Here is a 15,757-nt window from a genome sequence, read left to right on the forward strand (position 1 = left end):
GGGGGGGGGGGGGGGGGGGGGGACTCCGAAACGACTGGCGTGCCTCGCCGAGATCTCAGGCGGCGAGCTGAAACGAAACGCACGGTCACAGCGTCCCAACCCCATGGCCCGCCGCAAGTCGGCCACTCTCGCCCCGGGGGTTGCCTGCCCATACATTAAGATGTGGTTTTGGAGCTCTCACAAGATCACAGCGAGGAGAGGCTGGATGAGAGGGATTGGGTTTACAGTGCAAACCACAGAGCCACAGTCTGCCTCCTGTGCTGCCTTCCTGCACTTAGCTGTACATACACAGCTGTTGGTGTGTGTATGTGCACGCGTGTAATGTTTCTGCGCGTTTGGTTAGAGGGGGAGGTGGTGTGTGGGTGGGGGGGGGACTCAGGATCTTCTTATCAAACAAAAGTAGGTGCATACTGGAGGAGCAGTCCGGGCATTATGCAAATGCTCGGAAAACTTAGAGAAATTCAAAACAGCGTGACTTTTTCCTGAGTCGCCCCGCTTCGCCATGTGCCTAATCTGATTTCAATACAGTGGCAAGAATGTCAAAACACTGCCGGGGGGGTGGGGCGCAGCGTGGCATGACTGAGGGGTGGAGAAGAGGGTTAGGCAAATGAGCAGGTCCTAATTGATACTTCTCACAGTCTGAGGGCCAGTGTTTATGTATTTGAGTCTGCTCAAAAAGCTCTCCACCTACAGCAAATTGGGGCCAAATTTTGCTCCCAACCCAGCAAAAATCCAGTTTTAATCTACAAAATCAATAAATGATTGGGGGGGGGTCACAATGAATATGGTTCAAAAGGCAAAACAACGTGTGTGTGTCCCCCCCCCTCTTAAAGTGTTAACTGAGCTGAGCAGACATTTAAGAGAGGGTGTCAACAATACACGAAGACTCACTCCCACCCCCTCTCTTACAACAAACAAGCAAGCACACACACTTCATCATCTGGGTCAACTGCACAATAGTGTGGAGGTGGATGGAAGCTCCCAAGTTTTCGGACCTGGTGGTGGTGGTGGGCACCGAGAACACGAGAGTCACACACAAAGCCTTGTGGGGCAGCAAAGTTGGACTTTACCTCACAAAAAGCCCACAAGTGTGGCCTTCACATGCAAAACAGAAATGTGTATTATGACAAGGAAGTTTTCAGGAAGACATTAGACCGAGGGGGGAAAAAATGACTCCACAGTGGGTGTAAACGGGTTTAAAATAATTAAAAAAAACAACAACCTGGAGTGGAAGGTAAACACGCCTGAGGCAATAACCTGCTGTAATGTGGAGCAGAGTAGCTAGCCTTCTTACCGGTGGTCGGTTCTGGGGAAACATTGTAGCCGCCGACTTCCTGCGTGTCTCTCGCAAACTCTTGCCGTGCGTGTTTTTGTCCTTCCTTCCTTCCTTCCTTCCTTCCTTCCTTCTGGGGACGGGGAAAGCTTCGTCGAGAAATACGAGCAGCCGAGGCACCGCCGTCGTGCTCACACAGGCATTTGGCCGGGTTTCAGGGATAATGGCAACGCTAGTCTCGACTCGCTCCTTCCCCTGCTCAAGACTCCTTTGTTCTGGGTTATATATCTCTCCAACCGCCCCGCACACACACACAACACGCACACACGCAGACGCGCGCGCGCACACACACACACACCTCGAACGAGCAGTGAAGGACGGGGGAGCGCGGAGGAGAAAAACCCACCCGGTCAGCTCTCCTTCCTCAAGTCCTCAACTTCGCTTCCAGAGATTTCAATGTCGCGAATTATCTCCCTCTTCTGTTTTTTTTTCTTCTCTCTCTCTCTCTCTCTCTCTCCGTGTGTAGCATAAAGGCCAAAGAGGAGGAGTAGGAGAAGGAAGAAGAGGGGGGGGGATGCGGTTAGCTTGTGGCTTCGTAGACGGACACACCACCAGCACACTCAATACAGCCGCAGCCTCTTTTGTCTCCCTCGTTGGCCTGCACTCTTTTCACACAATACTCCCCTCACTGCTCCCCCCCCCCCGCTTCCCATCCTCCATCAGGGGTGGGGGGTGGGGGGGACCTTCAGCACATCCTCCGAGCTCTGAGACTCCAAAAACTGCTGCTAGAAGACGTCAATTCATACCCATTTTATGCTCTGCAAATGTTACTCAGCAGCCCCAGAAAGATAGTCAGCACACGCTTTTTCTTTTTTGTTCTTCAAATAGCTTGGTGATATTTGGAAAGGAAACCCTCGCTATCAGGTGCGAGCAGGTAGCTGAAAGCACGTCCGCACAAACGGGACATTTTTTTTTTTTAAATTCTTTATTATTTTAATAGCACGAAACGTCCAACATTCTTCCTAAAGAGGAGGTTCTGGAGAATTGTTCCGTAATTGAATGAAATCTCCACGTGGGGCTCGGACTCGGAGCACGGTAAACACTGGTAAAAATCCGCCAATGGGCGTCGAGGAGGGCCCACGTGGGGCGCAGTGACCGCTTTCTGATTGGGCCGCGCGGCTGGCACCAGTCCTCCACCTGTCAATCAGGCGACGCTCTGAGAGGTTAACCCTTTCCTGGGTGCCATGGAGTGATTGAGAAAGACTGTGTGGTTACTGTATCAAGAATCAGTGGTTTCCCCACCTTTTTTTTCCTCCCCTCCCCACAAACCCGAGTAATGCATTAAGAAAATTCACATTTTCCTAATCTTCACGGAGATACATTGTCTATGCATTAACACCGGAATCATCTAAACACACAACAAATGCCAAACAGAACCAGAAACACTGTAGTGATAATGATGCAATGCCTGCATGGCTATATATTGAATATGCATTTTGTTGCTTTCTAGAAAAAAAGAGCATTATTCAGGAGAAGAAGGCAGAGATGGTGGAAAAAATTGGTATTCTGGTGGCACGACCCCTTTAGCTGGGCTCATAATTAGAGAAAGAGATATTGAAAAAGCAATTTCTGACAGTGGAAATCACAACCTGCCAGAGGTGGAGTTGGAAAATATAGATGGGTATGTGTGTGTTTGTGTGAGAATATATGTGTGTATGAGAGAGGAAGAGAGAGAGAGACAGAGGGAGAAAAAAGCAGAGAGGGGGAGGGAGGGAGGAGGAAGAGAATAAAGGATGAAGGACGGCAGGGGGGATGCTGAGAAAGACGAGCCAGTGGGAGGGTTGGGAGATTGAACGAGAGCGGGAGTGCACACTGGTGATGAAAAAAATGTGTATGTGTTAGTGGCGTGTGTGCGTGTGTGTGTTGAGCAGACAAGTGAGGGAATGAAAACGAGAGAAGGGAGGAAGAGAGAAGAATGGAGGAAGAGGGAGAGAAAGAAAAATTTTATTGCCATTTTTTTCCCATGAATTTTAATGCACAGTGCTGGTCTCCCTCCAGGATTCTGGGATCACATTTATTAGAAGAAGAAAAAAAAAAGTCATGAGGAATGCAGTGCTTTTCAGTCTGCTGCTGCACAGCGGGGTGTTTCATGTTGTGTGTGTGTCATATGTTTGTGTGTGTGTGTGTTGGTGCTGGTGGTGACGGGGGGCTCTGCAGGATGTATGAGCTTCTGATGCAGGGTTTGGAGGGGGAGAAGGGGGGCATTGATGATTTAGATTCTGAAAAATGATAAGTGAAGGACACATATTATTGCTATTGGCAGGTCAGATGAAGGAGTGTGTCAGGTGTGTGTGTATGTGTGTGTGTACTTTGGCTGAGCTCCAGTGCTTGAATCCAGTACAGTAGCTCAGAGCGAAGTGGTCCTACAAGAAGAGAGGGAACAATTGTTGTAGGGCTTGCAGGACTTTTGGGTTTTAGCTCATTTGGGTGAGGTTGTTGAAGGACATTTTTATCAAACGCTTGAAAATCTAAATAAAACACGCGCCACCCGCCTCAAAGCGTGACGAGCTGGAGAGCAAAATAAAATTTAGGACCTGCCCTGACACTGGTTCCCCCTTCAGTGGTGAAATTATCACCAAGCATGCAAAACATTAAGAGGAACCGAACCTTGTGGATGATGGTATGAGCGATCTCATGTGATATTATGGGTTAGCACTTGGAGCACGTGATGAGAGTGACTCTCAGCTACTACCACACCAAACATTTGCTCACTATCTGTAAAACTGACTGAGATATAAATAGTTTTGTGTCATTTTAGACGAGTTTGACTCCGAAAAAGTAATCAGTAGAGGTACATCCAATGAGCGTTTCATTAAAATCCGCCCTCTGGTTAATGAGATACTGTATTCTGCTAAACACCCACACACGTGCGCGCACACACAGACCACAACATTATCATTCTTTCATCTCTGGCTGCAGGTGATAATGAGGCTGATATTAAGACGAAACGATGCTCCAATGACATCCGACAAGGTCTGCCGGACGCACACAGCACCATTAGGGTGGTTACGGCAACATTTTTCTCGAATCAACAAAACTCACCTCCCATTGTCAACGCTATAGGAGCATATACTAATAATTTACCCCAAGGCAAATGTGTAAGATGAGGGATTTTTTTTTTAGAATCATGAAAAATCACAGAGCAGACAAAGAAAGTTTACACGTTATCACTTGAAGGAAAGTCCATGGAATGAAACTGAAAAAGGACAATATATAACAGAAGTATAAAACAAAAACATATCTTTTTTCTGCTTCATACAAAGAAATATGCTGTACATTTTAAGAGGCTTGATTTTCACGTTATTGTTGAGTTGCTCTCACCTGCCTCTGATATAAATTTTAGATAAATGTCCAATCTAATAAGTAAAAGCTGCAAAACGAATAATAGACGACAAGAAATACGACCTTCTCTTGGAATATATATATTTTTTGCCTTTTTTAATTTTCTTTTTATTTGCCTTTCTCGGTGTCTGTGCAGCAACCTTGGACTCGTGATTTATTTGTTTATTGTGTTGGATTTTTTTCCCCGTGCTGTTTTAAATGTTCCCAAAATTCCCTAGAAAGCATCTAGCAACACGAAATAAAATTTGTATTTAAAGAGAAGGTAAACTAAACAGGATTGTGCATTCACTTTTACTATCCTGCTAGTATTTCTCGGCCTAAAGCCAAATTTAGATCAGTGGTTCCCAAAGTTTTCAGCTTCCAACCCATAAATTAACAGTGGCAGAGAATTGTAGTCCTGACTTTTTTCATTTGCTACTATAGGACAAAAACAGAATATCATGATGACAACAAGCATTCAACTAGTTTTATTCATTTAGAACCAGAGTTTTAATTTCTTGTAATAACTATGGCAAAAACAGGATGTTAGCAGTCATTTTAAAAGTTAATCTAATTCCTGGAAATAATCTAAGGACCCTAAACTTGATGTTTTGCGACACACAGTGGGGTCCCGACCCCAGCTTTGGGAACCCCTAATCTAGATGACATAACATCAGTTCAGAGCAAAAGAGGCAAACTTTGTTTTATGGTGAACAAATTCACAGAAGAAAGAAAAGTCGATGAATAAGAATAAGTTTTAGAAGCAGTCCTTCAAAATAAAAGCAGAATTAATTTTTTCCAAACCCCTCCACCTTAAAACATAATCCACATCAAAACAGAGGACAAAACCAGCTGTATCTGCAGATGAGCACGTACTGAAGGCCCGCTGATTGTTGCAATTTAAAAGCTGCTTTTGTTTTGTTTTTTTCTTTTAAATGTACGCCTCGCTGACTCACACACTGAAATAAAACCGCTCACTTTTTCTTCGGGTACTGCTCATTCCCAGAGAAAACGAGGCAAATCACAGCCTGACGCAGAGGCAATCCGAAGTTAAAACTGACATTTAAGCTTCATTTGAAAGCAGGCCGACATTAAAAAAGAATGTCATCCTCTGGGGGAAAAGGGGTTGATCACAGAGCGAGGTGCTCCTCTGGTGCAGGTCATAAACTTTGATGGTATTCCACCTTATCCCCACCTCCTCCCCGCCCACCTCTCTCCAGCCTCCCCCCCCAGCATGCTTTCAGGGCTGGGGTTGAGTGACGGGAAGACAAGGCCGCAGCGTTGTCTATAACCCTCCTCCCCCACCCACCCCTATCATCCCCCATCCTCCACTACCCCTCCATGGCATCCCCCCCCCNTCTCCCCTTCTGTCCTCTCCTGCTGCATGGCCCCTGGGGGGAAAGAAGAGGTAATGACCCACATCAGCAGCAGCAGCTATGCTCACACGCACACACACACACACACACACACACACACAGACACACACACAGACACACAATTTCTTGCAGGCGAATACAAATAAATACCCTCTTCTGTGACACACATACGCTCACATAAAACAGGCGTTGACACATTTACGCCCACAGGCATGTGTATCTGGGATCTCAGGAATTCCTCTGCTTTGGCGGAACATCGTTGTTCCTGCTCAGAAGTCTCCTCCACAGTCTTTGGACTGCAGAACATGACACCAAAACAATCAATTATGAGTCTCTTTCTTTTTTTTCCCTCCCCGTTGTCCTGCTGGAAAATAGAATCATGTTTTTTTTTCTTTTTTTGTCAAAACCTGTTGCAGAATCAAGAAGGTGGAATGTAGGCCTCTGCTTTCTTTATGGCATTTTGATTAAACAGAAGAGTGGAGTGATTTGTGTCACAGTGCAATGAGGTGGAATAAGATCTTCTAAATGTCTCTAATGGAAACTGCCAACACAGTTTGACCGTGAAAAAAAAACAAAACAAAAAACAAATGTGCTCGCTCAGGTAACTCCCGGTGGGATGTTGCAAAGTGCTGGTAAATTTCCCAAACAAGGTCAGTCATCTTCTCATGTTTTGCCTTTTCTTCTAATGGCTGAGTGAGAAATGAGCATCTTTTCAAATGTGGGTTCTGAATGCAGGCGGCGAATCCACACTGAAGGCAGAGCGACGAGGTTAAATCTGAGCTTTGACTTGCAAATGATACTGACAGCACTCTGCATGCGCTGTCACTCATCACACACACACATATGCATGCACGCGCTCACACACACACACACACAGCTGCGTGACGCTCTCCTGTGAGAAGTGTGCAGACAGTGCTGCAGGTCTCCACTTTACCTGAGTGCTGGCAGACTGGAGAGTGCAGTTCAGCTGGGAATGTAAATGTTTGCACACTTATCACAAGAAAGGAAATATATACGTAAATTTAATTTTTATGCGCAGGAAGACAAGGCAGATAGCATAAGATCGATCAGCAGAAGTTTTTAGAACAGTGAGTTACATATATGAATAAGAAAGCCTGCAGATGTATGGACAACCTTGGTGTTTAAATTACTGTAAGTTGATACAGATGACATAATTTACAAAACAAACAAAAAAAGAAAAAAACCCCCCCCCCCCCCACCTTTTAAACTGAAATAAATTCTAATATTATCCCTCATATAGGCCAACCTATTGTTCAGTTCTCAGAGGTTCCTGTTTGAGGAAACAGGAGCAACATGGTGGAACTCTGCGTTATGCTGCCACCTGCTGTTCAATTGAAATATTACAACAGTCTATGCCACACGTTTAGTATGGGGGTTATTGCTGAAATTTGGACCTCGGAGGCTACTGTCCTGCATGTTTTATCTGTCCCTCTGCCTCAACTGATCTGATTTAAATTATTAGTTCATAAAAAGGGTTTTTCAGAACCTAATAACTTGTTGAGGAGGTAATTTAGTTATTAGAATATTTGGTTCTCAGTCGGGGTTGTGGACTACTGGTGTATTGTTTATCCTTTTTTTGTCACTCCAAAACAAAAATGCAAGGTAAATTACATTTTTATTGTTGATGAAACAACTTTATATTTGTTCATGTATTCAAATACTGATAGGGGTGGATAAAATGGAAACAACCCGGTGAGTGAAATACAAACTATACACAATGCAGCAAATATTTCTTATGATCTGGCATCAAAATATACCAAGCACAGTAAGTAAAGCCTTTATATGCGTTATTGGGACCTGTTGCAAAATGTTCTTGTGTAAAGTCTCCTTATTTTACGTGCCGTGTTCCACAAGGTGTCACCATTTCACTGCAGGCTTACTGTAATCCACATTAATGTGGGGGTTGGATCAACTTTTATCTACTCATCTACCTTCAATCAGCTTTAGCTTTTATGCAAATGTTGCACTTTAGGATATCAACTCTATAATTTACTATTTATGCATTTTATTCATTATGATCAAGCAGCGTTGACAGAGATCTGAACCTTGCAAAGTAATAATCTAACACATATTATTATAATTCAAAAACAAAAACAGTCTGCCCAAAGACATGGTATTTATTTATATAACGAAGAGCAGTAATGAACAGACAAACTGCAGCCTCTGAGCTCATACTGTCCACTTCTTTGCTGTACAAAAACATATTATGTTATATTTGCACCATCAAAGTAAAACACAAGCGTCCTTCTAAATGTTTGATCAGCAGAAGTTGGATTTTCCTTCTTATTATTGAGGTAAATGTGAGGTTTTTTTTTCCAGCCGCAGTCTTGCCAGCACTTTACTCACTGCAGAAGTCTGCAAAATCGCACAAATAGGAACCATCCTTTCCCCGTTCTTGGCCAGTAGCGTCGGCACTAATATTTTCCCCTCTTTCCTTCGCGATCCCTCCTCGCTCTGCAGCTTTCTGACACAGGAAGGCGACTTGCATTTTCCAGAGCAGACCAAGCAAATCCGGGATCCAGGCCTCCCACTTCCCCTTGTGGTCCTTCTCTGATGCTGCTGCAGCTCCATAGATGTACAAAAAAATACTACTAATAAAAAGAGAGAACAACCTTGTGTTAAACAAACATGTCAAAGGTTAAAGATCTATTTTTGACTCCTGAAGATGAAAAGGGAGGGTCAGATGAGTGTCAGATTATGGAAAAAGTTCTCCGTCTGCTTTTATTGAGTTTCATTGAAATCCGTCTTCTGGTTTATGAGATATTGTGCTAATGGTACAGACAAACACACACACACGCATACACACATATACAAACACTGGCCAAAATATCATCCCCTTTTGCTTCTGTTGGTGAGAAGAAGAAAAAACCTCCACAATCCTTAAAAAAAAAAAAAAAAAAAAGTTCCTGCAAACCATAAATAATGTTTTATTGTCATGACAGCAGAGTAATATTGTGAGCAGGAGAGTTCGGTGTGATGAACAGCCCTTTGCAGCCCCGCTGAGGATGACTGCGTGCTCATGTAACAGATTTAGTGACGAGTCAGACCCTTCAGTTAGCGTTCCACACAAAACGTTCTTAAAGTGCCATTTCAGATTTATGTCGGCACTTAAAACATTACTATCCCGATACTGTGCAAATGCTGAGTTAGGGGGTTTAGACTGTGTGTGTGTGTTGAGCTGGCTGCAGGCTTAAATCCACACACGCGTCATATTAGGCCCATATTTACTCCCAGCCTCCAAAAGATAGCACATAACTCTGAGCAATCTAAATCTGGATACTCAAACGCCACACGGCACCTTTTGGCAGGTGAGATGGGTGGTCTCTGCACGACTCTTTGGATGCACGCGCTACAGTATGCCACTGTGTGTAATCATGCCATATTTCCTGCATAAACGTATGACACAGAAACCCAGCTGTACTTTCCCTGATTATTTTTAATGGGAATTAATAACATGAATTCATGTGCGCAGTGGTTACAAAACCTTGGCCTGTTTTTCTCTACAAAAGCCCCGTCACGAATGGCTCACAGCTGCATACCTGATGTTTATTTACCTCTCTGTGTCACAACTGCTTCCCAAGTGGGACATGTTTCCCCCCTCGCCCATAAATCTTTAACATCGCAAGGTTCTATGGCAAGAAGAATGTGCGTGTGAATGCATAAATATATAAATCCCTCACCGGGGTCACTGGTGGTGAGGATGACAAGGGGCCAGACATGCTGCTTCTGCAGTCGCTCCCTGCTCTGCCCGAGAGAAACGTGCCATTATCCAGAAAGGCCCCTGCAACTGGGCCCCCCCCGAGCACAGAACTACTGTCCAAGACAACATGCAGGTTCTAAGAGACTGGAGGCTAGAAGCTGAATGTCAGAGAGCTGTGGATACCTTCTCACTAGTTTTTTTTTTTCTATCAAGCGTCTGTGACACATCGACTTTACAGGACTTACTGACTAAATATGATGGATCTCTGGTCAGTGAAACTTAGTCTTGTCTGAACTTTAGTTAGAACTTTAGTCCTCAACATTATGGACATACTTGGCGGCAGTGGCTCAGGAGGTAAGGGTTCGTCCTGTAACCGGAGGGTTGCCGGACCAAGCCCCCGCTCTGGCAGTCTCAGCCGTTGTGTCCTTGGGCAAGACACTTCACCCGCCGTGCCTAGTGGTGGTGGTCAGAGGGCTCGGTGGCGCCTGTGTGATGGCAGCCTCACTTCTGTCAGCCCGCCCCCAGGGCAGCTGTGGCTACAACGTAGCTTACCACCATGAATGATGAATGATTGTAGTATGAAGTGGTTTGGGACTAGCCTGGGACTAGATAAAGCGCTATACAAGTGCAAGCCATTTACTATAATATGGTATTTAGAAGGATTTTATAAAATGCAAATACAACTTGAAGTGTAATAAATACTGCAACAGATTTTTAAAATACTGATTCTAGCATCACAAAGTAAGTCTGGGATTACTGAAGGACAAAGCAGAACTTCTAGACTGGAAAAACTGGGGCAAATTCCTCATAAGCTAACTGCGACTGGGAGAGGAAATAGTGCAAACACCAAAGTGAGATTTTCCCTTGTTGTTTACAGCTTTTTTTTTGCCCCGTCTTGTTTTTTTTTTTACAATAAGTGGTACAATTTCTTAATTTAAACATTTTATACAACATGTTTACCATGTTCTATTGCAAAAAAAATATGAGTTTATGATCTTTGGAAATGATGGCGTTCTGTTTTTATTCACATTTTACACAACGTCCCAACTTTTGTTTAGGAATTGGGGACGTACGGTTGCTTGCTGTTGTCGATTTGTAACAAAAACAGGAACATCTGCCTCATTCTAAGGCAGAGTTTAACACATTGAGTCTCACAGGGCTTCACAGCACACGCTACACTTTTGATCATAAAATAATTACTGTAACATTTTAGGGCCAGAGCAGACAGCTCCTCAGATTACTGTAAATCCTTTGGGTTTAATTATGATAACAAAAAAAACAAAACATAAAAAGAGCCCGCCATTTTCCTGTGTTATTTTAATTTATAGAAGTCTGTGACACAGGTCTGTGAACCCGCATTAATAATATGTGCCTGTGTGAGCATGACTGGTGTTTATAGATCAGAACAGGGGTTAATTAGGGCGCCTCTTTGCAGAAGCATCACTTTTGGCTTTGATGCAGGAAGACTTGCTGCCTGGAAGAGAAAAACAACAGAGACTAGCTGCTCATTTCTGAAGGCATTTTAATTGCTAGAACACAGCGCCAAGCTAAAAATGTCTCTGCTGGCCTCCAGCATGAGAAAGCAACCGAAGCGTCTTCATCTGAATCAATGCTGGAGAAGGGGGGAAAAAAAAGGAATAATTGTCAAAATATTCTGATGTGCAAAACAAAGGCGCAGGTTGCGTTTGATAAAACAAACCCTGCGGTATGGAAAACTGTCTCCGCAGCTCATCTGTTACAGATAAAATAATATTTTCGGAGATGCAGAGTCTTGGGTGACAGCAGACTCTTGGGCTGCAGAAGTGACCACCTGCTCAAAGTGGGTGTAAGACTGTAAGCACTAACTGAATCCAGACTTCCCCCTTCATGTGCCGAAAATCTGGTGTAAACAGTTCCAGCTCAGTGGAACTCGCAGGAGAGCTTTATTCACAAGGGAAAGAACCAGAGCTATCATTCCTCTCATTCATCTACTTCCAATCATGCACCCGTTCAGCTCCACGGTTCCTTTCCTCACTGCTGTTTGCCTCCTGTCTTGTTTTTGTGGTCCAGCTGAGCACCAGTAGTTTAACGGGCATTAGCCTTTGACTAATTCTTTATAAGATCCCAAATACAAGAGGCACCTCAAGCCATTTCCTTTAACTCTTTTCTTAATTGAAAACTTTTCAGCCAGACACCATGCCAGAATGACCAAGCTCCGATAATGCAGAGGGAGAAGAAAACAATCCTGTTTCCTGTCCTGAAATTCCAGTTTGAAACCACATAGGACCATCGACCACAGGACCATGGACCAAAGCGGGCTGAATGGATGAGTATAAAACGTACCACAGCGTCAACATACTGGCAAGCGAGTCGTTTCTGTCGTTTTGAGGTTTTGTTCGAAACCACTCATTTTAGGAGCCACTTCTTAAAGCCATTCACAGAAATCCATCCTGATAGCTTTCTGAGATGGCTTTAAAGAAATGTTGCTTTTTATACGTTTTATACCGTCTGCAGATTTGACGTGCCACTGGTTTAAAAGCTTTGCGCTCTTTGGCTTCCTTTACAGCGATGGGACGCCAAAACTACTGTCATAAAAAACAATCTGAATAGAATCACCAGTTAACCTAACATGCACGTTCTGGGGATGAGGTTTTACACAGGGCATTACAGACGCAGATGCTACAGTCCCTGGATGCTGCGGAGCGATGACGAGCGGCACGCCTTTTCAGGGTTGCATGGAGGGACGGGACAGCCAGAGGGCCAGAAAGTGTGTCCCTACTATCAAGGGATCACACTTCTTTGCTGTATTGGAAGGGACCCTGGAGGAGCTGTTAAGGGGGAGTTTGACTCTCCAGTCTACGTGTGTTTTGCAGATCTGAAGAAGGCCCCAAACACCCTTAAAGCATTCTGTGTGGGGTGAATGAGGCACTGGGGTCACTTCTAAGGGCCATCTAACCAGGGCTGTCCCTGGTTTCCGATCCCGTTTGTGGTGTTCATGGACAGGATCTCAGTTGTAGAAAAGAGGGAGCCTGGTTTGGGAACCTAAAGGGTCTTGTCTCTGCTTTTAGCGGCTGATGTGGGTTTTCCTGTTTCCTTTGGATCCCGACCTTCAGCACGCTCTGGGGCGATTCGCAGCCGAGCGTCAATCAAAGTCTGAAGTCATGATTCTCAACTAAAAAAAAAAAAAAAAAAAGAGTTGAAAGCTCAGTCCAGGTTGGGGATGAATCCCTGCCTCAAGTAGAGGAGTTCAAGGATTTGGGAGTATTGTTCACGAGTTACGGTGGGATGCAGCAGGAGATGGATTGACAGATCAGGGTCTTTTCAGCACTAACAAGGGTGTTGCTCCAGTCTGTCATGGTGAAGAAACAGCTCAGTTACCATAGCAACCATATTTTGTGATGCAATGAGGCACATTTTTGTTTAGGTCCTGTGGGTAATAGGCACTGAATATACAGTAGAGGTATATCATGGTTCTTTGAAGAGATTAATGACACAGCTATGAACTCACATATTGTAAATCATCCAGCAGCAGCAGAAGCCGAACAGCCAAATATTCATGTAAATAAAATACCTTAATGTTTTCCATTCCCTCTTGTTTTGACATAATGTTAAAAAATAGCCCCACATACACAGGACTTTCACAAAATGCCAGTGAGTAATATTGTTTGAAATGAGGGATGACAGTGGTTTTCAAAACTGCCGCCAACAAAACTCCCACAAACGTCCCAAAGGATCCAGTGTTTATTTCGCTATAAATACGCACGTTTATTTTCGCGGCTCGTGCCTTTCTGCAGCTGGTGGAAACCTGGACTTACCCAAACTAAACCTTCAGCACTTGGTTTTAATTAATCTTGTTGCAAGGGATCATTTAATGCGCAAGAAAAATCATGTCATAAATCAGGAGCTTGTCAGTTTGTTTCTACAGGTGAAACAATAAATCTTACAGAGAACGGCAGGAGACGTCAACCCACATATTCTTAAAGTTAGATTTTGTCTCTGTGGCGCGTTGCGACCATTTAACTTGAATTTTTGTGATAATCTGTTCTTTTCTCTATATTATTTAAATACTAGAGTGAAAACCCTTTGCAACTAAGGACATCTTTCTGTAAACTATCCTTTAAGAGTCAGCGGGTCATTTCCTGTTACTTTGGATGATACATTTAAATATTTTTAGATAAATGAGTAAAACCACAGGTGCATGGTAGATCTTGGCATAACAAGTCTGTTGACAGTTTGACTTGTTGCGTTACTGCAAAGAAAATTTACTTGCAATAAAAAAAAACAAAAAACAAAAAAACGTGATCATGCAATCGTTTTTTTATCCTTGTACAATTTCACCCCAAAGTTCAGTTAGATAGACTATATAGTTTAACAAAACGACACATTCAAGTGTAAATTAGATCTTTATTTAAAAATCTTTGAACAAAAAAAAAACTTACTTAAAAGGTACTACATTTCTTAAAACACTCACTCACACATACACACACATATATACGCACAAAAAAACAAATAACACCAGTTAAAAACCTTGGATTCTATTGAGCTGGAAGAGAATCAAACACCGTAGTATTTCAACATAATCATCCACATTTGTGCTGTCAGTCCGTCACACAGAAGATTTAAAAAGGTTAGAAACAGGAGAGCGCAGAACACGACACTCCAACCAGTTTCAGCTGTTTCACCTTGAGTTATATGTGCGTTAAATGTGGAGAAGTCCTGAAGGTCCGTGTTTTATGGGATCACATGCGTGTGTCCCCCCACCCCCCACGTTATAGTTGGAATCCCAGCTCAGCTTCAGGGCTCCGATGATCACTACCAGGTGAGACTCTCCCGGTCTTTATGCCTACCTCTAAATCTAAGCCCTAGCCTGTCAGGTTAGTGGTCTGTCTGATCTTCTGTTAATCCGCCAAGGGGTCCGATTCAGACAAGCACAGCACAAATAACTTCCATACAATCCGCACAAAAAAGGAGAAAAAGTGACATAGCAGTTTTGAAATTATGCCCGAAAGTAACAGTTTTTAGCTTCAAAAAGCCAGGCGGGTATAACGCCTTCGCCTCATTATTACAACAGTTCTGCTAAGGCGTCCGACGAAAGCACGGGCAAAGCACACCGCACAGGTGACGTTACAAACATCAAAATAAAAGCGCACACACACACACACACACATCCTTCACCAAACAGGACTCGTTTGTAGATACAGTATTTGTGGCTCGTAGTGGCAAGCAAAGGTGATTGCACAAAAACATCAACAGAGCTGGCATTTCCAGCTTTGTAGAAGTGAACAGAAACATTTTCATTTCAAAAAACAAATCAAACACTTCTTTCTTTCAATTGCCGTCTAATCCTTCTTTGATTATTTATACAATAAAATGCTTCTTTTCAAGAGAAAGATGGCAGTTAAATTTCTAAATTGTCATTAAAGTGGTAGCAGCTTTTGTCTAATGTGATTTTAGTTTGATTTAAAATTTCAGGCCATGAGAATATCTGTGAAGCTTTTAAATACAGATTAGAAGAGAAGTCAAGTGGTTCTAGATAGAACTGAAATGGTGAATTATGTTTGTATAGGAGACAAAAACCTGAAAATTGTTAAAAATGACTCAATTTTTGCAGTTTTTTAAGTTGATATAAAACTCATCTGGCAGCACCTTGATCGGTTTGCAGCTGACATTTTAATATATGCCTGGTTCCTCCAGTCTAAGGTGCACAAACTTTAACTTCACCAACATTTATGACTGAGCAGTTTTCATTTTCTCTCTTTTTTTTAACATTTTGTGTCTCTTCATACAGAAATTAAAAACATATTAAAAAGTTAGAGCTTTAATAAGCATATATACAAATGATATAATGATTAAACACAAAAACTGCTTATAGGTAGAGTTTATATCTTTTGAAAGTAGTTCATGCAAATGCTATTTTATAAACTTTTACACTTCCATCGGTTTTGTTCTGCACGGTTATTTCAGCAGAAAGCTAACATTTCTGCAGGAAGTGCCTCAGGATGCATAAGACTTGCTGCAGCTGGCTGC

General features: G+C 43.1%; 1 protein-coding gene across 6 annotated transcripts in view; it reads right to left on the minus strand.

The window, feature by feature from the left end:
* The window catches only part of tle2a (TLE family member 2, transcriptional corepressor a), a 43,022-nt gene extending 41,090 nt beyond the window's left edge, over positions 1–1,932 (minus strand). For 3 of the 6 annotated variants that reach the window (XM_025003978.2, XM_017407157.3, XM_017407156.3), the window contains exon 1: positions 1,295–1,904. In XM_025003978.2, the coding sequence (XP_024859746.1) occupies positions 1,295–1,318 (24 nt within the window). In that variant the 5' untranslated portion in view covers positions 1,319–1,904. Of the gene's footprint in view, positions 1–1,294 lie in introns of all 6 variants that reach the window. The other 3 variants (XM_017407155.3, XM_017407153.3, XM_037974296.1) reach the window with 2 other exon arrangements.
* Positions 1,933–15,757: the final 13,825 nt, after the last annotated feature.

Source organism: Kryptolebias marmoratus, linkage group LG24, assembly GCF_001649575.2.
Source record: "Kryptolebias marmoratus isolate JLee-2015 linkage group LG24, ASM164957v2, whole genome shotgun sequence".
Lineage (NCBI taxonomy): Eukaryota > Metazoa > Chordata > Actinopteri > Cyprinodontiformes > Rivulidae > Kryptolebias > Kryptolebias marmoratus.